We start from the raw sequence: 26,048 nt of genomic DNA, 5'->3' as shown, positions 1-26,048 counted from the left end.
CGACAGACCTTAAATCTATTGGGAATGTTTTGTTTTACTTGTGGGAAGGCTGGATGCAAAAAAGGAAGAACTGGTTAGATGGTTGAACTCACATTATTAAATCAGGAGGAGTTACAAACCAACGAATGGCAGAGATACCACTCTAATCTTAGGCCTCATTTAAGTGTGGTGCATTTTTTGACACTGTGTCCATTAGGCCAACACAGAAACCACACTTGTAATCTTTCTCTTTCCTTGAATTACACTCCTCCCCCTCCAAAAAAAGTCTATGCGGTGGGCTTTGTCTTTTCTTTTGAGTGTTTTTGTGTGCAGAATTGTCTCCTCCCTCCTTCACCTTTTTCCTGTTCCGATCAAGTTGGCAGATTTCTCCCCCTTTAACCTGAACAATGATTTCTACTATGGCCAAGAGGGGCAGGGGGCATGTGGTAAATAATTTTTATGTTGTAGTCCCTGTCAAAAGTGTTTTGTTTGTTTACTAAATTATTTATAGGCTGCCTTTTGGGGCATAGCCCACCCAAGCCTGCTCTCAACCTCTTGAAAGCACAATAAATAATCAAAAGAAAATCACTGGGGGTTTTTTAAAACAAAAACAACAACAAAACAGTTAAAACTGTTACAAAGCCTAACAAAACAGCTAAACTTACTTCTTTAGGGAAAAAAGAGGCAGTTTGGAAAAGATGTTCTGTTTTAACAACAAAGTGGGATTGTGGGGACACATGGATTTAGCCCCTCCATTCTCAACTATAAAGTGTTGTGAAGGTCTGAAGGCCAATTCAAAGTATTTACAGCTGAATGCACTTGGAAACCCCCCTTCAAATCCTCCTGCTCAAAAGGGGGAAGGTTAAGAGTGGCCACTGATACTAGACACTAGACTGCCACATATATATATAGTTTATAAACCCATGCACTGTTGTGAATGACTAATTAGGGCTTACGGTCCATGCAAAATTGGGGCTTGCCTCCTGCCTTAGTGTGTATAGGTTCGGGTTTCACTTGTCACAGGAGTAGGGTGGGAAAGATCAGCAGCATCACGCAGCGTAAGGTTGCTATGTTGGCTGGAACTTTAGGGACACCTTGACCCACATACATGCTGTTAGCCCCACACAAAGAGTAGACTCCAGGTTTGCACTGTTGACCTACCATAGCAAACACAAGTGACTTTAACCCTGTAGCAAGGCTTTCCAGGAGGAGTCCCCACCTCCACCACCGTGTTCACAGTCAAAAACAGATTTATTGAGCCTGGGGAGGGGGGCACCCTATATAGGTCATGTGTTATGCAGAGCTGGTGTAATCTAATGATGTCACAGTAAAATGAAACTTGGGACAGCAGCATTCTTTTCGGAGATGTAGAAATACTTGTTGCCTGGAAACCCTTTTATGATGCCCAGGAGCTGAGTTTGAACTGTACTTCCTCTTCCTTTTAAAAGAGTTTCTCAAAAGCACCTCTCCAGTCATAAGCTTGCATCTCCTTGGGGTGGGAGAATCCAGCTCCTTTCTAGCACCGCATTTAGCCGTCTCACTTGTGAGTTGCATCCATCCGTCTGAAGAGCGTGGCGTCCCAGCCATGCGCAGCTGCTTTCGCTCAAGGCGTGACCTTATCTGCCTCACCCACAAGCCCCCAGTTCCCACACGGCCTGCTTGCCTCCTTCCATAAAGAGCCTTTTCAGCAATGCCCCAGGCACTGCACTGTACAACACACAGTGTGCGGAACCTACGCACTGCTGGTTTCATAACTTTCTGTCGCCCTGGGAATATTTATCGGATCTTTGTGTCCCCCTCTCAGCACTTAACGGCCTACTGTCAAACCAACAATAGTGCAAGTTTGTTTTCAGCAGATGGATCTTGCAGGGAGTTGGCTTGCCTCGGGTTCCCCTTGTGCTATGGCAGCCTGCTTACAGGTCTAGCTTCCTCAGCTCACTGCAGCCTCAAATGTTTGTAAGAACAGGCTCTGAAGAAAACCCAAGCAAGGGGATATTTCGAATGCAAGCAGCTAGCAGCCATAGTGTTACTGTAAGAGGAAAGGAGGGGGCGGCGTGGAACGATTAGCACAGAGCAATGCCAAAGGATATCGGTGCCCTACATCCAATTTTCCAGCATGTTACGAGAGTCAAGTCCCTGTTTTGCAGGCAAATGCAAGAGCAGACAATGCAGGATCTATCTGAAACCCAGCACTCAATACAATGGAAATGCTAGCCTGGGACACTGATCCATTGTTCTGTGAAAGAAACAACAACAGCGGCAGCTGGTTGGGGGAGGCCCTTGTTCTCAGCTGGGCAGGTTCAGCCTTCTGTTTACTAAGCAGCCAATGCAGTGGTTTGGGGAGCATGATCAGAGAAAGGGGAAAGCCCTCTGCTCTACGTGACAGGCTTTCCAGAGAAGAGGCAATGCAGGGTTGGAAGTACGGTTTGGAGATGTGAAACAAACACGTGCACTGGAAGTTTTAGATTTGATGCCATGCCGCAGGCCCCTCTAACTCCAGGGGACAACAGATTGTGCCCCCCATTTAGGATAAATTAATGCAGATTATGCTCTGTTCAGCTTTGACTCTGTACAGCCAGTTTGCAGGAAGTCAGTATACCTCCTCAACGGCATTAATTTTGTGGTTAGGAGAAAAGTCAAGCTTATTTCCAAGTTATTTCCAGTACCTTGCCAGCAGATGTTTTCACACATTCTTTCAAAGAATGGAGGAGCGATATCCTTCCATCATCTTCATGCACATTATTTTAAAGGTTGGCACAAAGGTTACAGGTGGATAACTGTGGAAAAGGCTCTCTGCATACCCACCCACGTTCACCTGTTGCCAACTTGGGAATACGATTGCAGAGTGGAAAAAAACACATCATCGTCTTCCATTGACTTAGTGATCTGGTCCTTGATTATGGAGCTGTCACCCAGGGTAGTATACCTGTGTATATGAAGACAGCACAGAGTCCTTCCAAAATGCATGTTCTATGAGTTACCAGATTATATCCCCCCCAAACCAACGTTCCTGCAATGAAGGTACTTGAAAACTTTGCCAAGGAGCTAAATTAAACCTCTTTCCACTACTGCAATTTTGTCTCTTAGTTTGGAAGATGAGCCCTTTTCCATTTTTTGTCTCCCAGCCAGACAGCTGTGGAAACTAGGTTGTTGTTTTTCCCCAGAGCCAAAATAACCAAAGGAGATGCTGAAGTTGAAACCTTGGTTGTTTTGGGGTAGGTGGGGTTGGCTTTGGGAGCAAAGTAGTGTCGTAGTTCAAAGTGGGTTGTTGTTTTTTCTTGCTCAGCTGTGTGTTTGGATTAGAATATTTTTACATATGCAGAGACTGAGGCTGCAGACTTGAAATTTTGACCATGCCACTTTCTCCCAGAGGCTCACTTGATACCTTAGAGGCATCTTCAAGTCAGAAGGCTATGCCCATAATCCCTTGGGTGCTGTGCTGGGTGGAGCATGTACAACTAATGGCCTACTTTGGGGATTGAGAGTTCACTTGGAAGTGGAGCCTCTTGACCACATCTGAGCATCTAGCTACCTTTAAGAGGCGTGAGGCTAGGCCCTCAATGAGCCATGGTTTGCAATACAGTGGTAAAAGTAAAGGGACCATTAGGTCCAGTCGTGGCAGACTCTGGGTTTGCGGCGCTCATCTCACTTTATTGGTCGTGGGAGCCGGCGTACAGCTTCCAGGTCATGTGGCCAGCATGACTAAGCCGCTTCTGGCGAACCAGAGCAGCGTGCGGAAATGCCATTTACCTTCCTGCCGGAATGGTACCTATTTATCTACTTGCACTTTGACATGCTTTTGAACTGCTAGGTTGGCAGGAGCAGGGACTGAGCAACGGGAGCTCACCCCATTGCAGGGATTCAAATCACCAACCTTCTGATCAGCAATTCCTAGGCTCTGTGGTTTAACGCACAGCGCTACCCGCATCCCTAATACAGTGGTACCTCAGCTTAAGAACTTCATTCATTCTGGAGGTCCGTCGTTAACCTGAAACTGTTCTTAACCTGAAGCACCACTTTAGCTAATGGGGTCTCCCACTGCAGCTGCCCTGCGATTTCTGTTCTCATCTTGAAGCAAAGTTCTTAACCCGAGGTACTATTTCTGGGTTAGCGGAGTCTGTAACCTGAAGCATCCGTAACCCGAGGAACCACTGTAGATGAAAAGTGGAGCTCAGGACTCCCAGCTCCCCCACTTCTCTATTCTCTGACAGTGTTTTGGCCTTTCCAGGGAGGGTGGACCATGCAGAGCCTTCAAAGAAATGGGAGCAGGGGGGAGGGGGAGTACAAACATCATCCATTGTCTTCAGCATTTGCTTTGCAGCAGAAGGGTCAATGAATAAGAAGAGCAACGCCCCATGTATTCTCCAGCATCACAGGCAGGATGCCATTGAATACCAGCTGCAGGGGGGTGGAATGCTTGCATCCTGCTTATCAGTTCCCCATAGGCACCTGTGAAAACAGAACTCTGGACTAGCCTGATCCCGCAGGTTCAGATCTTGCGACAGCAGCATCACTGAACAAGAAACTCAGGACTCTGGGCTCAGAACTCCCCGGAGTAGCCATGTTTTATTTGAGCGATCACATAGACATACCTGGAAAGGTGGAGCATGGGCAAAAGTAGCGAGAGCGGATTGTCAGAGAAGGGAATCACCGCCATCATCTTCTGAGACACCTGTCGTCTTTAAGACTCTCATTTGGCAGCACGAACTTGCTGCAGGCTGACAGAGCAGAAAGCTTGCCATGGGTTGCTGAGCAGGCAGTTTACAAGAGCACTGCTGTGCTCTCATCTAAACAGAAAGGGAGGGGGCGACAGCTGTACCCAAAAAGGCTACAGGCAACCACCAGCGCTGAATGCTTGGTAATTAGGTGACATCCTTTTTGGAAAACTAGGAATGCCACGTCAACTTTACAGTAACACTGTCCTCTCAGGAACCCTTGTTGTCTTTTGCACAACCCCCACAACTGCAACACATTTCTTGTCTTAAGCCCCCTAACCGTTACAGTCTCAGTCCTGCCAAAGTTAAGCATTGCTAAGTCGCACTGGTTTCAAAAGGAGATTTTGGCCCATCTTAATATCTATCCCATTGAGATCAGTTGCACTTTGCTGCCAATAAATATAGATATAGGACACAATTGAATAGCTTTCCTCTTTTTGTTCTCAGCCCTACTGTAACAACGTTGAATCCAACAACGCTCATGTTCCTGATGTCTTTGCAAGGACTGGGGCTTCCAGAGCTGGAAGCAGATGCGAGTTTACTGCCTGAAGCTCTAGCCAAGCTCCCCTTTCGACACAAGAGATAGATGCAATGCATATTAATATTTCCACACTTTTCAAGGGAAGAGGTTGCAGTAGGAAGGTTGACCCTCCAGCTGTTACTTCCGTGACAGAGAATTGCCCTGAAAACAGCTCATCAATAACATTTGATCTTGTGTTCCTGACATAGCCTCTACCTTTTTAGCACCCAATTAGCCAGTGACCTATATTTTTTGATGCCTATTGAGTCCAAGCGAAAATGCAAAAGCCGTGTCATTTGTTGTCTATGTCATGAGCCGCAGAGACCATTCCCTGGGTTGATGGGTTCAGAGAAGCCAATTCTGTCAAAGAAAATGACCTCATTCTTCAGGGTTATAAAATCTCTCTGCCAAATCAGTTCTTTCCTTTCTGCATCCTGTGATGGAGAACACAATACTATGCAAAGCAGCAAAACTGGTCACTTATCTGGAAAACACTTTTTTTTTTTTAATAGGCCACCATTTGCCTCTTATCAAATTCTGGACTAGTTATGAATGATCTATTACACAGTATGCGTCCCGGAGGCGGCAGATGGAAATCCAACTGGGAATTTAATTTACTTTGTATAACTTGTTTTGGGGCAGACACAGAAGACGCTACCTTTAATCAAAGTTGGTTTTTGCTGAAGAATTGGTTTGCATTTGAGCATCACTGAGCCTTTCCTGCAGTATGAAAAATGTTGTAAGGTGATTTAGGGATGCAATTTCCACTTACAGTGGGGCTTCCAAGTAAACATATACAGGGATACATTGTCAGTTAAACTAAAATATCCCAGGCATAGTAGCCAAGAGTTGCTTGCAACTACAGCCCTCATAAATCCTCAGGCGGGGAACTGTAATAACACAGTTTTCATTATATATTTTTAAAGTACACATGGAGGCCACTTGGTTTTTCAAAAAATCTTCAGTATCAGCAATACATACTCTCAGATATCCATTTTTAAAATCAAATTAAAACCTCCCCAGCTGTTTGTCACAGTGCAGCAGTTGTGATCCAAGAATTTACACCTGGAACAGTGATACTTTACTTATTTCATAAAAGGATCTGGAGTCCAGAGAGTACCATTTAATGGAGAAGTCAAGACCATGGGTAGGCAAACTAAGGCCTGGGGGCCGGATCCGGCCCAATCGCCTTCTAAATCGTGTTTTTACATGAGTAGAATGTGTCCTTTTATTTAAAATGCATGTCTGGGAAATTTGTGGGGCATAGAAATTCATTCATATATTTTTTTCCAAAATATAGTCCGGTCCCCCACAAGGTCTGAAGGACAGTGGGCCAGCCCCCTGCTGAAAAAGTTTGCTGACCCCTGGTCAAGATGCAGACATCATCATATGGATAATGGGAATTTCCCACCAAACCATGCAAGTTCCCACAAAGGGTCTTGTCTTCAAGTTTGTGGTGACTAGGCAACAGTGAGAATAGCAGATGAGAGACTATGTGCATGCCTTCTAGAGCTCCACTGTGGACTGAAGGAAATGAAACACACCAGGCCTGGTTTCCATGATGTAAGAACCATGTTCAGTCGCCCATTTGCACATCCCCAGCAGCAACCTGTGACTGTGTGTGTATCTAGAAAGCTTGAGCAAGCTGCACAGGAATAAGAACGTAAAAGCAGTCAGCCCTTCTTGGCATGTTTGCAGTAGAGCAACCCGGCATGCCACAGAAGTCCCAAACCCACTTCCCTCATCCTCTGTGGCTCCTAAAAGATTGGTGGAATCACTGTACTGGGAGCCCAACAGACAGGATAGAGAGGTGTGAATGCAGGACTTGGGAGGGCCCAAGAACATTTGCAGGATGCATGCTGAGAGCAGCAGCAACCCTGTAGCTCAGGATGGTGGAAGGCGTAGACCTCTGAATAGGTTTTGATTGCATGAACAGAGTTCACAACCGCACCAAAACCTTGGGGACTGCAGTTTGTTAAGGATGCTGGGGATTGTCACTCTGTGAGGGGGTCTCCTAACATGATGAGATTGTGGGGTTTATCTGGGCCCCCGTTTCTGAAAGACAAGCTTTGCAAAAACATTTGGGAACCTCAGGCACAGTAAATCAACAGCAAGCAGCCACACGAGGATATTACTGGGAAAGGCGGAGAAACCTTCCTAGCAGCTAGGATGTTCTCCCCATAAATTCCCTTCTTGCCGTGATAGACAAGTCCAGATGGCACATACCTGTCAAGCAAAGCATCTCATCAACACTTACATGTCATCACCATGCGCACGCTTGTCTTCTATACTGACACTTGATCACCATCTGCAGGCTATTGTAATGTACTGCAAGAGGCATGTTCATTCCCACAAAACATTCAGATTCTGAACTGGAATCTTTCCCCTGGCTTGTGTTATATCCCCACATGGTACAGAAACTATTTCAAAGATTAAGATGGCACCTCGACAACGGCAGTTAGGATTTACCAAGCACCTGTTCCCTTCACTTTTCCAGCCGAGAGAGCTACAAATCATTTAAAAGCAACAGTTGGCAAAGGTGTACTGCACGCCTAGCAGCAAAAAAAAAGGACGACCAGTTGTGTTCTTATAAAAGAAATGCAGCCCCAAGCCAAAAAGCTAGGAAAATCTTCAGGATTTATATTGCAAGCAGTCAAATTAAGTTTCACAGGAACGTGTAAAATGTGGCAATAATATACTTCCTGCTGTTCATCAAGTGCTGGAAGTGAAATGTTTGCAATAAAGACCCAGCAATTAATTGCAGGTGTGGGGTTTCCACAACTACAGAATTATAAATCCATTGTGACTTGAGTACAAAAGAGTCAGCCCTGATTTAAATCGGCGTCTCGCTTTTGTCTGGCGAGCTTCTACTCAAAAGGGCATCTTAGCTAGTTATTGGTATGGATTTCTTCCTCCAGAAATGGAACAGTACATTATTGATGTTACTCCTGCTCAGCTTTAGTATGCTCTAAAATCCATTATTACTGTAGCACTATTGGCTGCTTTGGGACACTTGGTCAACATGGACTAGTTGAAACCATTCCATCTTCGCTGGTGCTAGAATGCTCTTAAGCCCGAGACTGTATACTCATTATTCACTGAAAGCACTTTCTCCTACCCAAATAATCCTGTCCTCAGGTTCTGCTTGTGAGCTTCCCATGGCCATCTGGTTGACCATCGTGAGAACAGGGTGCTCCAGCAGTGCTCTTCTTATGTTCTTCCATTTGAACAGTCACTCAGAGACACAAATGGCATAGCAGGCTGGAAGTAGATCCAAGTATGTCAATGGAAAGGTGTTGCACAAGTGGAAATGGATGAGGCTTGTTAGGTGAAACCCAACCACAATCTAGGATGGTGCTAGCCTTCATCCTACAATATAATTATGGAAGGGGCCCGTTTACTCCTACAAATAAGCCACTAGATCTTCATGGCCCGTCGAAGGAAAATGGATAAATAAGTAATAATAATGCAAGACACTCAGGGCTGATCAGCTCTGAGTGCTCACTGGAAGGACAGATCCTGAAGCTGAGGCTCCAATACTTTGACCACCTCATGAGAAGAGAAGACTCCCTGGAAAAGACCCTGATGCTGGGAAAGATGGAGGGCACAAGGAGAAGGGGACGACAGAGGACGAGATGGTTGGATAGTGTTCTTGAGGCTACCAGCATGAGTTTGACCAAACTGCGGGAGGCAGTGGAAGACAGGAGTGCCTGGTGTGCTCTGGTCCATGGGGTCACAAAGGGTCGGACACAACTAAGTGACTAAACAACAACAATGCAAGACAGGCTATTGTTATGAAGAAGCAGCCTTGCACTGATGTTCTTTTCAAAGGTTTACGTGAGTGTTATAAAGTGGGGAAGTTTTTGCCCTTAACTAAACTAAATATATTTTTTTAAACTCCCGTGAAGACAGCTCAAGTGTGCAGGCACAGGAAATACGTCTCATCATTAGCAATGTCATGAGTCTGTGTCTAATAACAACCTAAAATAAAGAATGCATTCACCTGCCACAGTACCAAAGGCTGTGTGTATGCAAAATACATTTTAATACCCAGGATAAAAGCATATTAAAACTGGGCTTGGCTAACCAGATCCACAGTTCTTCTCAAAAAATGGGGTATGAAAGGTCCAATCATCCCTAAAGAAAAACAGCTGCATTTTAATTCCACTCAGATTCCCACATGAGACTAATACCATCTTCTTTTATGCAACCTGAGCAGACTTCATATATTCAGAAAAGTAGAAGATAAATAGTTATTTGCTTGTTTAATAGTAGTCAACAACTCTGAGTTCATACTCTTGTCAACTATCACAAGACATTGCAGTTGTTGCTAGTCTGTCTAGAACAGGGATGGGGAATCTGCAGCTCTCCAGATGTTTTTGGATCACAGCTTCCTTCATGTCTGACAGGAGCTACTTAACTTCTGGAGGACACCACACTGAGGAAGGCTGCTCTAGGCCAAGACTGATGACTATCTCTCAAGGCCCTCCAGATGGAAGCCCTTATGTAGATGTTGCTCCTAAGTAACAAAGACAAAAGTACTTCTAGCGTCTTCTGCATAAATTTTCAGCTTGTTTTTTTCCTCCCGGAACAAACCTGTGGAACAGGGTCCAAACTTTTTGCATGCCAACTCCTTCCACCACATCCTCTCGCATCCTCGCCAGCAGTATTTCTGTCAGCGGTATTTCTGTTCTATCGTTGGGAGAGAACAAAACCCCAAAATTAAAACTATAAAAACATGGAGGTTTATACTTCTGCTGCCATTTCATCAATATGTATAATTGAAAACAACAGGACTTATTTTCAAATAAGCTTCTATACGATTGTGCAGTGAGAGAGCCTTTCGTAAAACAGCAGCAACATATTTCTCAGCTATGCTCCACAGACGTCTTGTAAGAACTTTCCCTTTCTATTGGGTGCAAAGAGCAGAGACTAAACATCAGTTGCCAACTCAGGGATGGAGAGCACCCCTGGTCTACCACCCTCCATCCACTCCTCAAAGTAGTCTTCTTGTACAAGTAGTTACTGATTAGGGGTATAGCTACTTTCTGATTAAAGGGCATTCTTGGAAAAGTTTTTGAACCTTCAGTCGCTTAAGCATAGTGGAAAAAAAAGTTATCAAGTCTTTAATCCAAAGGCATTGTATATGAGTTTACATGGTTGCTTTCTTGAACAGCAGGAACCCCACATACCAAAGATCAAGAAATCAAGCAACAGTGACCTTGTCTACGATAAATGCAGATAAAAGGCCTTACTAATGTGTGGATAGCTCCAAGCATAGCTGAGGACACAGCCCAGAAGCAGGATGGAGATACCAGCCACTCCGTTCTTTTTCACGTTGATGCATCTGTTGTAGTATCCATTCCAGGCTGTTTAGGAAGAAAGACAGGAGCAGTTTGATTGTTCTTGTCAGTAGTTTTAAGGGTACAGATCAAGCCTTTCCTTTTTCATGCATAATAACAAGGGCTGTGCAGCCATCCTCAACTCCCCTGCCAGCCAACTGACTATTCCAAAGCAGCACAGAAAGACACAGTGCATGATTTGCTCTCGCACCTCTGCGTTGCTCCAAGCATCCCCTGCAGAGACAAGTCACGGGTGGCTAGCCAAGCAGGCAAATCTTGGAATTTTACACCCATCAGACGCCTTTCTGCCAGTGGAACTAGGAAGGAAAACAGCTAGATCCTTTCCCCTGCCTCCCCGGCAATAATAAACTCCTCTCTTTGCAAGTTTCCATCAGGGTCCCATCCCCAGATTAAGTATTTAGACTAGCCAGTAAAGCTCATACTGGTTGAATCACTGACCAGTGAGGTTTGTAGGTCAGTGTATTCAGAGTAACTTGCTTCCCTGTGATGTTCTGCATGATGGCCCAAGCAGACATTGTGAGAAATGTTAGACGTGGAATCTGGAAAGAGCTCTAGTTCCAAAACAGCAGGCTGAAATCTCTTCCTTGCCCCTTTGTACCACAGCAAATCAATTGGCTGACTCACAAGCAAGCTGCAAGCATGGGTGCTTCTTCACAAGTAGACCTAAAGGCAGTAGAAAGGGCTCCAGGCTGCCTATGGAAGACTCTGGGGTTGCGGCATTCATCTTGCTTTACTGGCCGAGGGAGCCGGCGTACAGCTTCTGCGTCATGTGGCCAGCATGACTAAACCGCTTCTGGCGAACCAGAGCAGCGCACGGAAACACCGTTTACCTTCCCACCGGAGCGGTACCTATTTATCTACTTGCACTTTGACATGCTTTTGAACTGCTAGGTTGGCAGGAGCAGGGACCGAGCAATGGGAGCTCACCCCATCGCGGGGATTTGAACCGCCAACCTTCTGATCGGCAAGTCCTAGGCTCTGTGGTTTAACCCACAGCGCCACCCGTGTCCGTGTTCCCTGGAGAAGGATGGATTTATGCAAACCAGCTTCATGGTAAAATCTAAGGTGTTCTGGTTCCCAGCTTAGCCTATAGAGCCTGAACTTGAATGTGTACTCAATCTATAGTAACATTCAGAGCTTATTTTCAGCTGGAACTTCTCACATGGGCGCCATTGCCATTATAAGAGAACAAGGGAGGAGTTCGTGGTGAGTTCCGGTACCTCTTTTTCTAGAAAATAACACTGGTAACAATATCTAGAAGTGTAGCCATGTTATTCTATAGTGTTACCCTACCTATAGATTACTTGAGGAATTACTTCCCTATTATATACACTTCTGAAACCGAAACAAAAAAACACCCATTGAAATAATAGACAGAAGTTGATTCCCTGGAATAAATTTTTAGCTCTTCGTTGTAGGTTTCTTGCACCAGGGAACCAAGATACATTCCCAATACTAAGGTTATGTTGTTCACACAGCTCCCCGCAGCCTATCCCAAACTACCACCACCTTTTCTAAACATCTGAAATGATTTTTAGAACCTTTGGAATAAAAAAAGCCAGCATGACCACATATCCAAAGCAACCTGAGACTATGCCGGCACCCTCAGGCATCCGGCTATAAATTAACTGGAGGACATGTGTGAGGGCAAAACTACAGCTTGCAAGACACAACTTTCTACATTATATAAAAATTGGCTTAATAGCCATTTCCTTTCTGCAGGGGGTCCCAGAAGCCATAGCTCTCTGAAAGGGTGTAGGAACATCTAACATTCTCAGAAGAAGCCTCAGGAAACCACAGCTCCCAGGTATTCTTCAGGGAAGGTGTAACTGTTAAACCTGTATGAAACTGATATAGGGTACTTCTGTACAGTGGTACCTCGGGTTAAGAACTTAATTTGTTCTGGAGGTCCGTTCTTAACCTGAAACTGTTCTTAACCTGAAGCACCACTTTAGCTAATGGGGCTTTCTGCTGCCACCACACTACTGCTGTGCAATTTCTGTTCTCATTCTTAACCCGAGGTACTATTTCTGAGTTAGCGGAGTCTGTAACCTGAAGCGTCTGTAACCTGAAGCATCTGTAACCTGAGGTACCACTGTAGTGTATACAGCCTGAGAGTAGCCTGCAGACAGTGACACAATCACCACTTCAACAAACCAGCCCACTGGGTAGCAGCGTGAACTGTTCTCTCTTAGAAATCAATAGTGAAAAACTTCCCCTTTTACCTTGCTGGCCTTGCCAAGGGAGACTGAGTACTTTAGCTTCCGGGATGATTTTAGCCCACTGAGATGGCCTCTTTGAAAATAAACCTAGCCCACGATAATTAGGATACAGTTCTGGAAACCACTCCAGTCCCAAAGGACTTGGGCGTACGCTTCTATCAGGGGGTGTGGGCCAATAGGCAGTAGGCATTTCTAACGTTTGGAGTGATGATTGATTCACATATATCCCTGTGCCTTTGTCTCCTATAGTCACAATAGAACGCAAAGCAATCTCTTTTCCCAGACTAGTTAAGTAGTAGTTAGAGGTTTCATTATATCTTTCTCTGAGGGCTTCTGTTAATGAGGGGTAGATCTTTGAGTTGAAACTGATGTAAACTGGAGATTCTTTCCAATAGCCCTCCCCTTTGAAACATACAGGATTTTCTTCAATCGTGCTTTTTATTCCTGCAGTCAGCTGAACAGGAGTGTTGGAGACTTGTCTGCAGTTGTCTATAAAACGGCCATCGGAAGTGTGTGCTTTAATTGTAGTCACATTCTTTTTTGTCTCTCCGCTCCCAATATTCCCTGAAAGTTCAAGACCTGAAGCGCTCTTTCCACCCACAGGTTCTGTAATACTTTGCTGCACATCAGCCAAGGCAATCTCTGCATCTCCAGATGGTGGTTTCGCAGGCCAGCACCCTGCCTTCTGGTTGCCCACAACACCTTTATTTAAAGGGATATTCTGAACAGATGACTCACACTTGTTCCTCAATATCCTCACACGATGGTTTTCTATCACGAGTTCTACAGTATCAATAAATCTCTGAGGAATAGGTTGTAAATTATCAGTGAAAGAATCTGGCTTTGCAGATGCTTCTTTCCTTTGCCTTTGCTTCATAGAAGGATTAGTTGTCTGGCTAGCTCCACTAGGAGATTCTGAAGTTGATTTTCCATTCTGATTCAGTTGCTTTAAAGTGAGACTGGATGCAGATTCCGCCTCGTTAGGGGTAGGTTTACTTCTGTTTTTCTGTTCTGTGGGTGACTTTTTTGCAAGCTTCGTTGCTGAAAACACCTTTTCAGCTGATTGTGTTCGGACATCTTCTGAGGCTCCTTGATTTGTGCCTTCAGTTTTGTGTGCTTTTTCAGCAGCGCACTTGATTTGCTTTTGTGCATCCTCAACTGAATGCTGATGGCTGCATCTTGCTGATCCAGGTATTTCCGGTGGTTGCAAGGAATGTGTTGTTGCTTTTGCTCTGTTTTTCTTATTTTCTTTTTTGGAGGTAGTTTCTGTACTTTTGATCTGCTCTTTCTTATTCCCAGCTTTCTTGCTGGGAGGCAAAACATTCCTTAAGTCTGTATCTCCCGCCATCTTACAGTGAGGCAGGTGAGACTTGAGCCGTTTAAATGGCTTTTTGCAGAAGGGGCAAGTTTCTACTCCTGAAGTGATACCTGACATTTTTCTGCCTGCAGAGAAAAATAAGACAGCATGGATTGGTAAACTTTCCTACATCCCTTCATGAGGAAAGGAGTGAGTGTAGGAACAATTCTAATGAAACTTATACCAGGTGCATAGTAAAGTGATGCCTGTATTTTGTGTGTCCCGTCTGCTACCAGTTTCATTTCTGTATTTTTAATAGATCTTCTTATATTGTTTTAATTCGATAAGGGTTTAAATACTTTTTAATGACTATGTTTTTGGTTTTTCTATTTTATCTGTAAGTCACCTTGAGTCCTGATCTGGAAAAATTGTGAGTTGTAATTATTATTATTATTTCCATTGTACATGGAAATAAAATTAGTTTTGACTTATTAGTTGTGATTTCTTAAAGAGTCATGTTTATAGTTTTAAGATACATTTCTTCCATAAAAAATACTCCAAGGAACACAATTCTTCCTATTACCGTGGTACAGTGGTTGCGGATGGGATCCGTTCCGGAGCTCCGGTCAGATCCCGAGGCACGGTAGTGCTCACGCGCATGCGGAGAAACACTTTCGGGTTTGCCGCTTTTGCAACCCGAAGTTTACGTTACCCGAGGGTAACGTAAGCAAAGGTTCTACTGTACGAGTGAAAAGGCACATGCAGTCCAACTACAGTTTAGCAAAGCCAGTGGGGGGTCCGGGCTACGGAGAGCAGGCAGGGGCGGGGCTGGCGTGTGTCCCGGAGGCACGATGCGCCGCCCATAGGGGCGTGGCGTGCTGCCCGTGGCACCCAGCGCAGGCAGGGGGCCAGCCACGATGGCATCCCGCCAGGATCGCACTGCCAGGGGCAGTGCGCTCGCCCCCCACACCTCTTCCTCCACCAGTGAATAGATAAAGGTAAAGGGACCCCTGACCATTAGGTCCAGTCGTGACCGACTCTGGGGTTGCAGCACTCATCTCGCTTTATTGGCCGAGGGAGCCGGCGTACAGCTTCCGGGTCATGTGGCCAGCGTGACTAAGCCACTTCTGGAGAACCAGAGCAGCACACGGAAATGCCGTTTACCTTCCCACCAGAGCGGTACCTATTTATCTACTTGCACTTTGACGTGCTTTCGAACTGCTAGGTTGGCAGGAGCAGGGACCAAGCTATGGGAGCCCCCTCCCCCCTCTCGCAGGGATTCGAACTGCAGATCTTCTGATCGGCAAGTCTTAGGCTCTGTGGTTTAACCCACAGCGCCACCTGCGTCCCGCCAGTGAATAAAGCCAGGGTTTAATCAATCGGTACAATAGAGCTGAAACAGGGATGTTGTTTTCATGAACAGAGAGTTGTAGTTCCATTTAAATTAATGGATTGGAATGAGTTGATTATCTAACTGTAAAACATAGAAAAATCAAGCCTTTGCTGGTAGGAAGATGTAGTGGAAGGGAAGCTTCCTTTGTTCAATACCGTCATTGTCTCCTTTCATATAAAAGTATTATTCCTAGACTTAAATGATGGGAATTTTAAGCTTCTAGCAAGAAGGAGCTGTTCTTTCAACGTGCAAAGCAGAAAGAAAACACCCCACGCCTCGCAATCACGAAACGAAAGTTTGCGACGCTTTCATTCATTTGCCAGTGGCGAAAAGGAAAGCAAGTTTAGCTTCTTAATTCCCAGGTTGCCTTATAGCCGAGATCAGAGACAGAACTGCTTAGTTTAAATCTGTTTAAATCAGATCTCACTACATCAGGGCTTGTGTAAACTCCACCCCCCCCCCGTACCTCGATCAATGAAGGTCTAATCCTGCAGCTCCACAAACCGGTGATGAGCTGTGTCAAATGTTCTCGGCATCGCTCTTCCCAGATGCTGCTAGCAGACTTTCCATAGAAACCATTGAAACTGAAAGTGGGGTTAAATAAAGCTGCTCTTGTTGAAACAGCTGCGCATTGGCCTGGCCATTAGTCACATGAGTCGCATCATGCCATGATAAGAGATCGCAAGGCAGCAAAGTGCTTCTTAAAATGGCAAGGGAAATGCTTATGCAAAACCGGATTTTCTTTACCTTAGTTTGATATCAGGAGCTTTATTTTGCAGCAGACTATAAATGTGTATTTTTCTATTTCCAGCCAAACCAAAATTCAAGCTAAAAGAATAAAAACACGAAATAAGAAAACGATAATAAGCTTGGAATAGAATGAGTGACGTAAAATATATTCCATAGGTGCATATTTGTACCAAACATAGCAAGTAATCATGAAAGTTGCCAAATAAACTCATACTTAATGGGGATTTGCTTTTGCTTCTGCATGGGGGCGCTGTTTGTGATGTATATGATCGCACAATCTCATGATCGGCACATTCCCAGAAAGTGGTATTTTAAAGTAAATACGGCGTTATAAAGCCACACACTGACTGTGGTTCATGACAACAATGCAATGTAGTCTGGCGTAATATTTTTTGGGAAGCCGCCCAGAGTGGCTGGGGAAGCCCAGCCAGATGGACGGGGTATAAATAATATATTATTATTATTATTATTATTATTATTATTATTATTATTATTATTATTATTACCCCACATTGCAGCGGGGTAGAGTGCATTTGTAAGACCCTAGGATGTAATGTAGCCTGTTGTTAACATCTCCACCTTGCAGCCTTTGGTGGAGTTTATAACCCATCTCCGCTCGATCACGTTTCAAATGGAGGTTCAGGCTGAGAGTGACATACACAAACTCTAATTAAGTGTCACCTACTCAAGTCTTTATTAGCAAAACACGACGTCGAAAATCTCCGCGGCAAACCTGGCACAGCCACTATCCAAATTTCAGGAACAAGGCTCTCCAGCTGTTTGGGGTTTTTTTGGACTACAACTCCCATCATCCCTAGCTAATAGGATGAACGATGGGGGGAGGCGATGGGAATTGTAGTCCAAAAACAGCTGGAGACCCCCCGAGTTTGGGAAGCACTGACCAGTCTGTGACATGTACCGTATTTCAAACGGACTTCGTTTGTTAACATAACCTGTGAATGGGTGTAGCTGAAACTACAGCAAAATGAGAATCCGCACAGAAATACCATGGGAGTGAGGCGAAGTTAAATTGTTTCCTAGCCCAAAGCTCCATCAAAAGCAGACATGTTGGCCCAAGTAAAAAAGGTGTATATGTGCGTATGTATGTGTGTGTGTATGTATGTATATATATATATATGTGTGTGTGTGTGTGTGTGTGTGTGTGTGTGTATAGGAAATGTTGCTGAATTGTATTTTGTGGCTTTAAAACACTGCCGTGGCTCGATCCCGTGTTTCCTGCCTCCTCGGTCTTATTCCACACGCATCTGCAGTGGAATCCCATACATGTCTACTCAGAGGTAAATTCCATTTTGCTCAGTGGGTCCTTACTCCCAGGTAAGCGGGCACTGGATTGAAGCCCCGCGGTCAAATCCTACGCCATTTCCCCTTAGAAGCAGGATCCACTGAGCTCAGGGGCATTTACACCTGAGCGGGCAAGTACAACGCTGAGCTCTACGATTATGAGGAAGGCTATTTATTACTGCGACGTATCCCTCTGACGGAACTGAAACGCTTGACCTCCGCACATGCGCAGGGCGAAAGAAAAGAGTTTTGTGAAAGCGCATGCGCCCGCCGCATACTGTGCAATCACACTAGGCGCATGCGGGGACGGCCTCGGCGTCGCCAGCCAATCCGGTTACGGGGCTGAGGAGTCTCGGAGGCTGGGGAGGGTGGGGGTAAGGGAGCGCTCTCCCTGTGCTGCCAGTGCGCTTGCGCGGGAGGCGTGCACACCGGAAGCGGCGGCTTGTGGTGGAGGAGGAGAAGAAGAAGGAGGCGGAGGGCGGAGAGCTGAGGGAGGGAGCTGCTGAGGAGAGATTGTTTGGGAGCGTCACAGCGGGGCCTGCTGGCCTTTTCGGCTTTCGGCTCTGCGAGAAGCGGCTCGGCCCGGCCATGAGCTGCCGGGGGGCGCTGCCAAGCGAGCGGGGAGCTCGGCAGAGGTGAGGGAGGCCGCGGGAGAGAGAAAGAAATGGGCGGCGGTGGGGGTGGGGGGAGGCCCTCGGCTTAAGGGGGGGGGACAAGAACGTACGGTGGCCGGAGGGGGGAAACTTCGAACGGCAGGGTGGGGGAGGGGCGGCGGCGTCTGCAGCTGAGGGAGGGGAGGCTCCCTTGGCTTAGGCGCATAGGCGGGGGGAGGCTTCCCGTCGGGGAATTGATGGACGGCGACTACGGGAAGGGCGACTTTGGCGGCGGGGTGGGGGATGGGAGGACCCAAGAAACCACCTGGCAACGTTAATTGTGATCATGGTTGGTCTCGAAAGCGCCCCTCTGCGAAGGAAGGGGGTTCTGGGTCACTTGAAGGAGAGCCGCCTTCGGTCTCGACGCGAAGCAGGCCCGGCAGTGGCCATTTTAAGCGAAGCTTTTTGACAGGGCAAAAGAAAATAAACAAATGGGCATCTTTATCCTACCCCACCCCTACGCGTACACGATTTCCCCTTACATGTACACGCGCCCCCTCCCCCCGCCGCCGAAATTTAGGTTGCTGACCCTGCAATCCTGATCACCTTTACTCAAAAATATGTCAGTATGGGAAGGAGGGGGGTATTAGTCGCTTCCGAATTCTTTTTGGAAGGGTCGCAGCATAGATTCCGTGCGTTAGAATGGCTCCAACGTTTATAGCCCACCCTTCATCAGCAGGGGTGCCAAACGTGGATAAAATATTGGGGAAGAGAGGTAAGCCCCGCCCCACATAACTGATCACAAGATGTGGCATATGCACACTATTTAAATGGAAATACTGTACCCATAAACTTGGGGGGGTTGGTCCCCTCTCAAATATTTTTTTGGGGGGTCAAAGGGACCTCAGCCCCTAGGAATTGGCTGCTATGTTCCTCAGTCTTGTTTAGGATGGGATATGTCGTTTTCCTGCCCCAACCCTCTTTTTACATTTGCAACTACCTTGCGAGGTGGGTTAAGGCTGAGAGAAACACAACTGGCACAAGTGGCCCAGTGAGCTGAGTGGGGGGTTTTGAATCTGCATTTCCTTGAGACTAGTTGTATGCTTTTCCGACCATGTAAAGCAGGTTTTGTATTAGCCCTGTATTGCAAATGAGGGGCTGAGATTAAAAGGCTAGTGTTAGCCAAAGGCCACCTAAGTAAGTTCATGGCTGAGGTGAGATTTAAACAGGGCACATGATTTACACTTGTGCAATGCAATCCTGATTGTGTTTAGCCACTTTGCTACTCAAACTTTATGTTCCAGGGTTAGTTAGGGTTTGAATTCTGTAACTGTATACCCTACACAGTTGTCAGCACAGTTCTGTTATATAGAGTGTTAGGCTTCTCATAAAAAATGCAGAAGTCTATTTCCAACTGCCATGTATTTTTGTGCCTTGCCATCCTGCATAGATGCTATTAGCAGTTAGGAAAAACAGCTGCCTGAGGTCTTGTGTCATCACTGGTGTGTGGTTAGAAAATTCAGTGGGATAAAAAGAATGAGGACTTGAGTCTAATCAATAGATTAGTTTTGTGATAGTGTCAATAATAGGTAAAGGTTTGTAAATTGTTAATATGCTTTCCCTCTATTTAGCAAAGTGGTACCATGTAATGCTATAACCTAATCTCATGGGATAATGCCATAAGAGCATGGATAAATAATATCCAAAACTGAATGTCTAGCCAGATGGAATGTATGTTTAATGATCCTTGGACATTTCTACCCATCAAGGTACCCACGTTGACTTTTGAACCATTTGCTTTGCATTTCGTCAAAGAGCATAAAGCTACAGTTTTGGCCCAAAATGTCACTGTACTCTGGATTCCACAAAATGGACAAAACAGGGCTTTTGTTGACGATTAAGTCAAGCCCTTCAGGCAAAGTGAACATACCCATGAATGAATGAATGAAAATGCTTCCTTTTAGTCTTATTACAATGTTTCCTACAACCTGACTTGATTTTAACTGCTGACATATATATATGTGTATATATATATATAGAGAGAGAGAGATACTGATGTCTAGTTGAAGGCCATAAACCTGAAGAACATAACCGTTTTTTAATATAGCCGGATGTCATTCAGAATACTCCATGGCTAATTTTTAGAAATGGCTGTTGCTTGGAGAAATCTTGAATATTGTACAGTCATACCTCGGGTTACAGATGCTTCAGGTTGTGTGTTTTCAGGTTGCACACCACACAGACCCCCGGAAGTACTGGAATGAGTTACTTCCGGGTTTTGGCACTATGCGCAGAAGCGCCAAATCACGACCCATGCGCACGGACACGGCACTGCAGGTTGCGAACACTGTAGGTTCCGAACGTGCCTCCTGCACGGATCACGTTCACAACCCGAGCATCCAGTGTACTGAAATCCTCAGTCTGGGAAGGACCAGGATGGTAATTTCAAGAGGTGATTAATTGTTAAAGGTATTTCCTTCCAAGGTTTCACAGAGTAGTAAGGTGAGTGGTGAAAAAACATTCTTCAGTTAATTCAGGTTGAACTACATCCTTTGATACTGATCTCTTCTGGGTTTAATGTCTGACTCCTTACTCAAATGGGCAGCTGAAGAAAAATGTAAACACTGCAAAGCAGTTAAACTAGTTGTTGGTAATTAGTGCAGGAGCTGTAACATTTTTTTTTATGAAAGTGTGCTAGGTACAAGGAATGAAACTTAATCGCTGATGTTCTTGCATTGTTTGTTTCAGGAAGAGGAGACGAAATGGCATAGAGGAGGATGTCCACATCCCACAAACAAAACGCAGTAGCCAAAATGCTGTTTTTCATGACTCCTGGGATACAGAGGTAAGATGTGCTCCACTTCATTGCTGAGCTGGTATTGCTTTGGGAATGTGTGTCTAATCAACTGATGGGGAGTGTTTAAGCAATAGATATATGTCCAGATGATCAGTTCCGATTTGGTTACTGTGAGGAAGACCTTGATCCTGCCTTTGAAGTTGGTTCAGAAACCATGAGTGTTTAAATAAGAGATGTGAGCTACCGTATTTTTCGCCCTATAAGACGCACTTTTCCAGCTCCAAAAATGAAGGGGAAATGTGTGTGCGTCTTATGGGGCGAATGCAGGCTCCTTGGCTTCAGCGATAGCAACGCGAAGCCTCCGAAGCCTGCGCTCCAGAGGCTTCGCGTTGCTTCTGCTGAAGCCAGGAGAGTCTGCTCTTTGAAGCTGGCGGTGGGGGAAAGCAGCGCTTCCCCCATGCCAGCCCCAGAGGATGGGGGGCAGTGGGAAGGCGCGCGAAGCCTTCCTGCTACTCTCCAACCCGGCTTGGAGGCTGGCGGTGGGGAAAGCAGCGCTTCCCCCATCGCCAGCCCCAGAGGATGGGGGGCAGTGGGAAGGGGCGCGAAGCCTTCCTGCTACTCTCCAACCCGGCTTGGAGGCTGGCGGTGGGGAAAGCAGCGCTTCCCCCATCGCCAGCCCCAGAGGATGGGGGGCAGTGGGAAGGTGCGAGAAGCCTTCCTGCTACTCTCCAACCCGGCTTGGAGGCTGGCGGTGGGGAAAGCAGCGCTTCCCACATCGCCAGCCCCAGAGGATGGGGGGCAGTGGGAAGGCGCGCAAAGCCTTCCTGCTACTCTCCAACCCGGCTTGGAGGCTGGCGGTGGGGAAAGCAGCGCTTCCCCCATCGCCAGCCCCAGAGGATGGGGGGCAGTGGGAAGGCGCGCGAAGCCTTCCTGCTACTCTTCAACCCGGCTTGGAGGCTGGCGGTGGGGAAAGCAGCGCTTCCCCCATCGCCAGCCCCAGAGGATGGGGGGCAGTGGGAAGGGGCGCGAAGCCTTCCTGCTACTCTCCAACCCGGCTTGGAGGCTGGCGGTGGGGAAAGCAGCGCTTCCCCCATCGCCAGCCCCAGAGGATGGGGGGCAGTGGGAAGGGGCGCGAAGCCTTCCTGCTAGTCTCCAACCCAGGTTGGAGGCTGGCGGTGGTAGAAAGCAGGCTTTTCCCCAAGGAGGGAGAAGGGACGGACTGGCGGAGTCCGTCCCTTCTCCCTCCTGTGGGCTTTTGTGGGAGATGGGGGAATTCCCCCACCTCCCGCAAAAGCAGGCAAAAGCCCTGCGCTCTTTAAAGGGGCTGCGAGGCTTTGCTGGCTTTTGCGGGAGGTGGGGGAATTCCCCCACCTCGCAGAAAAGCCGGCAAGAGCCGCGCAGCCTTTAAATAGCGCGCAGCTCTTGGGGGCTTTTCCCCAAGGAGGGAGAAGGGACAGACTGGCGGAGTCCGTCCCTTCTCCCTCCTGTGGGCTTTTGCGGGAGATGGGGGAATTCCCCCACCTCCCGCAAAAGCAGGCAAAAGCCCTGCGCTCTTTAAAGCGGCTGTGTAGCTTCTGCTGGCTTTTCTAGGAGAAAAGCCCGTAGGAGCCGTGCAGCCTTTTAAGAGCGTGCCGCTCTTGGGGGCTTTTCCCCAAGGAGGGAGAAGGGACTGACTGGCCGTTTCAGTCCCTTCTCCCTCCTGGTCGAAATGCCCACAGGAGTCACGCGCGGCTCCTGGGGGCTTTTGCGGGAGGTGGGGGAATTCCGCCACCTCCCACAAAAGCAGGAAGAAGGTCTTGGAGTAGCGCGCAGGCTGCGTGCAGCCTGTCTGCTGCTCCCAGAGCTGCGGGGGGGAAATCATATTTTTTTCCTTGATTTCCCCCCCTGAAAACTAGGTGCGTCCTATGGGCCGGTGCGTCCTATAGGGCGAAAAATACGGTATATATTCATTAATTGATTTAGAATACTTACATCCTGCTTTCAAGCTCTAAGAAGCTCTCATAGTGACTTATAAAAGATTCTTACAATGTGATCACATTCAAGTGTATCATCAGGAACAGAAACAACATGATGTCTATTTAGTGCCAAGATTGTTCAAACATTTCTGATTTTGTCCTTGGTGGTCTTCTTTGGTTTCACCCTTTAGCTATTTCCTACTAGGCAGTAGAATTCAATGAGATAATCCTGAAGTAAGGGTAGAGCAGCTTAAACATTCAACTTACGATGGAACCAGGGGTTCCCCTTGCTGGCAGTTACATATATGCAGAACTAGTACTTCATATTTTAAATATAATTAACACAATTCAGAAATCTGTAATTCGAAGTGCAGTTGGTAATGTTATCATTTTCCAAATGCTGCTCATTTTTGTACGGCACCACTAGTTTTTGTGTTCAGCTATGCTCCTGAATTCAGTGTAAAAAATCTTGTGGTTGTATTCAGGCTTCTATTCAGAAATAACACTATGAGACAAGCTTATACCAAGTTATCATAATGACTCAGGGTTTAATATGCTGGAACTTACCTTCTGATCCAGGACGCGGGTGGCGCTGTGGGTAAAAGCCTCAGCGCCTAGAGCTTGCCGATCGAAAGGTCGGCGGTTCGAATCCCTGCAGCGGGGTGCGCTCCCGTTGTTCGGTCCCAGCGCCTGCCAACCTAGCAGTTCGAAAGCACCCCCGGGTGCAAGTAGATAAATAGGGACCGCTTACTAGCGGGAAGGTAAACGGTCTTTCCGTGTGCGGCTCTGGCTCGCCAGAGCAGCGATGTCATGCTGGCCACGTGACCCGGAAGTGTCTCCGGACAGCGCTGGCCCCTGGCCTCTTGAGTGAGATGGGCGCACAACCCCAGAGTCTGGCAAGACTGGCCCGTACAGGCAGGGGTACCTTTACCTTTACTTTACCTTCTGATCCCAGGCCCGTAGAGCCTAAATTAAGCAGGTTTTGTGTATTTATGTTTGGGTGTGTGTAATTCTTCAATCACTTGAAATGTGTGTGCCTTGTTTGGTAGAATTGGCCATGGAGCTATATGATGTAGAAACATTGGTCTGCTTTTAGATACAGGTGCACATGCACATCATTTGCATTGTATTATACAGAACTGTATACAGCTATAAATGAACTTACAAGTTGCCTAGCAATTGCTTTCTACTGTACAGTATGCCTGCAACTTATGCGGGGATTATGTTCTGGGGGTTGCGCCTAAAGCCAAAATTGTGTATAGTCAAAACCCAGTGGGTTCAATGGCAGGTAGGATTGCCAAAGTCATTTTCCCCAGAACTCTGTCCACTTTTTAAATTTTTTTTGCCACATGTGAAAGCTGAATGTGCACAATTTAAATTCATGTAAGTTGCAGGTTTACCATTCAGTACTTGGTTCAACTGTTCAGTACTTGTTTCAAAGGTACTGTAAAAACACTGAGATTGGCAATTAGTTGTCTAGTGTAGGAAGCATAGAAGTATGATACTGCAGAAATAAATAGGGCAATTGAATTATTGAGCTGCAGTAGGCCAGAATTTGCTAAACTTGTGCATGAAGTAGGCTGAAAAGATAATAGGTGTGTGTATACACCAGCAGTGGGGAAGCTCTGATCTACCAGGCTTCCTTATTTAGTGCATGAAGCCTCTGTATATGAGGTTGGGGGCAGCTAAAAATGCAGCTAAGCCAAAAGGAGTTCTGTGGGCACCACTGTGCACAGGGCTTTGCAAGCACTGATGGTCAACTGATTGGCCAATTTCAGACAGTGTAGCAGGAAGAACAGGTCACCTGACATCAGGTGGGTAGCTCTGCTGGGGTAGGGGGAAGAAAATGATCTGGCTAGTTGGCCAGATCCAATTTCTCACCCTGGTATGGACTCAGTGTCTGTCCATGTTATGCACGACTAACTTGTAGTGAAATGGGCATTTCCTTCCTCCAACAGCAAGCCTTGTTTATACAAGAAACATAATGCAGATTGATTTGTGCATAAAGTGATGGAAAGATCTGAACACTACTTGGGAGACTTGAGGCTACATTGTGGGTTTTTTGCATTTCCTGTAGAATGGGTTAATGCACAAATTCAAGCAAGATGGTTATTTCAGAGTGAGCAAAATTGAAATGCCTATAAATGATCTTTGGAACAGGCAATAGGGTAATATTTGGGGTATGTGAAGATGCAGCCTTTTGTGCCCTTTTTAGTGAATAGGGGAATTCGCAAAGGAATGTTAGATTATTTAAATGTGTTTATGGCTATTAGCACAGCTGAATATGCAATTTGTCAGCTACGGAGTTCACTGAGAACAGGATGATCAGGTTACTTAGCTAATAGAAGGGAGCGCTATCCAGAAAAAATACCTACTTGAGATGTGTAAATAACAATGGCTTAAAAGTAAGATGACTTTTATTCTTGTCAATCTTCTGTTCCATAGTCCTCCAGCAGCGAGAGCGGGAGCACCAGTAGTTGCAGCAGTAGCAGCATCAGCAGCCCTGACAGAGCTAGTGGGCCGGAAAGCAGCCTACACCACATAATGCCAGGATCAAGTCCTGTGACCCCTCCTCAGTCTTTCCATGAGCAGTCTGCACTATGCCAAGGTCCTTACTTCCACATCAACCAGATCCTGAAGGAGGCGCACTTCCATAGCTTACACAGCAGGGGCCGTCCTCCCACATGATGAGCCTAGCAGTTCCCTGCCTTCTGTGAAGGGGGACGGCACTGTGTGATGGGGATATTTCAACTTAAAAGTTTGTTAAAATTGCACAAAATGCCTGTTGCCTTTTCAGTCTGTATTTGGAATAACAGGTTAACAGGCAATTGTTTACTTGTGGTTTGCTGCACTATTGCAATGCAAAAGGGGCTTTGGAGCAATTTTTATAGGATTCTTTTGGGGGAGGGATGGAGGGTGGATATCTTTTGACATGTTATGATGGGTCTGAGAATCCACTTCTGTATAATAGGAGTGCATAATAAGTCCAGTCTGACTTCTTACTCTGTTCATTTAGTAACTGATGCTTTATGTAAAATCCTTTCAAACATTTGCGTTCAGTTTTATAAGTCTTTTTTTAATTTCAATAAATAGTGAATATGTTTTTATGGTAAATTAATATTTCCTAAGGTTGAATGTTCATGTGCATTAAGGTTATTTGAA

The 26,048-nt window shown here is 46.1% G+C and overlaps 2 protein-coding genes across 3 annotated transcripts; one reads left to right on the top strand and one right to left on the bottom strand.

Moving 5' to 3' along the window:
• Nucleotides 1-9,464: 9,464 nt before the first annotated feature.
• Nucleotides 9,465-16,620, bottom strand: MTNAP1 (mitochondrial nucleoid associated protein 1). 2 transcript variants are annotated; one of them, XM_083727613.1, is made up of 4 exons: nucleotides 16,237-16,620; nucleotides 15,956-16,073; nucleotides 12,803-14,242; nucleotides 9,465-10,583 (listed from the first exon to the last, which is right to left on the bottom strand). In XM_083727613.1, the coding sequence occupies exons 3-4, from the start codon at nucleotides 14,232-14,234 to the stop codon at nucleotides 10,441-10,443; spliced, it is 1,575 nt and encodes a 524-aa protein (XP_083583739.1). In that variant the 5' UTR covers nucleotides 14,235-14,242; nucleotides 15,956-16,073; nucleotides 16,237-16,620; the 3' UTR covers nucleotides 9,465-10,440. The 2 variants fall into 2 exon arrangements, with proteins under 2 accessions (XP_083583739.1, XP_083583738.1); XM_083727612.1 differs by having other exon boundaries at nucleotides 15,956-16,620.
• A 1,319-nt stretch (nucleotides 16,621-17,939) lies between these two features.
• On the top strand, nucleotides 17,940-26,000 carry VCF1 (VCP nuclear cofactor family member 1). The gene is made up of 3 exons (XM_083727876.1): nucleotides 17,940-18,176; nucleotides 20,883-20,979; nucleotides 25,332-26,000. Exons 1-3 carry the CDS (start codon nucleotides 18,130-18,132, stop codon nucleotides 25,572-25,574), a joined length of 387 nt encoding a protein of 128 aa, XP_083584002.1. The 5' UTR covers nucleotides 17,940-18,129; the 3' UTR covers nucleotides 25,575-26,000.
• The last annotated feature ends 48 nt before the right edge of the window (nucleotides 26,001-26,048 follow it).

This window comes from Podarcis gaigeae, assembly GCF_964106915.1.
Source record: "Podarcis gaigeae genome assembly, chromosome: 2".
NCBI lineage: Eukaryota > Metazoa > Chordata > Lepidosauria > Squamata > Lacertidae > Podarcis > Podarcis gaigeae.
This window is presented reverse-complemented; position numbering and strand designations above follow the sequence as displayed.

Excerpts from the sequence above, each read along its gene's own strand:
- VCF1 (XM_083727876.1), top strand. The coding sequence starts at position 18,130 with ATGAGCTGCCGGGGGGCGCTGCCAAGCGAGCGGGGAGCTCGGCAGAG. Across the intron at positions 18,177-20,882 it reads GAGCGGGGAGCTCGGCAGAG|GAAGAGGAGACGAAATGGCA; the intron begins GTGAGGGAGGCC and ends TGTTTGTTTCAG. Across the intron at positions 20,980-25,331 it reads ATGACTCCTGGGATACAGAG|TCCTCCAGCAGCGAGAGCGG; the intron begins GTAAGATGTGCT and ends TCTGTTCCATAG.
- MTNAP1 (XM_083727612.1), bottom strand. The coding sequence starts at position 14,234 with ATGTCAGGTATCACTTCAGGAGTAGAAACTTGCCCCTTCTGCAAAAAG. Across the intron at positions 10,584-12,802 it reads CCCTTGGCAAGGCCAGCAAG|CCTGGAATGGATACTACAAC; the intron begins GTAAAAGGGGAA and ends CTTCCTAAACAG.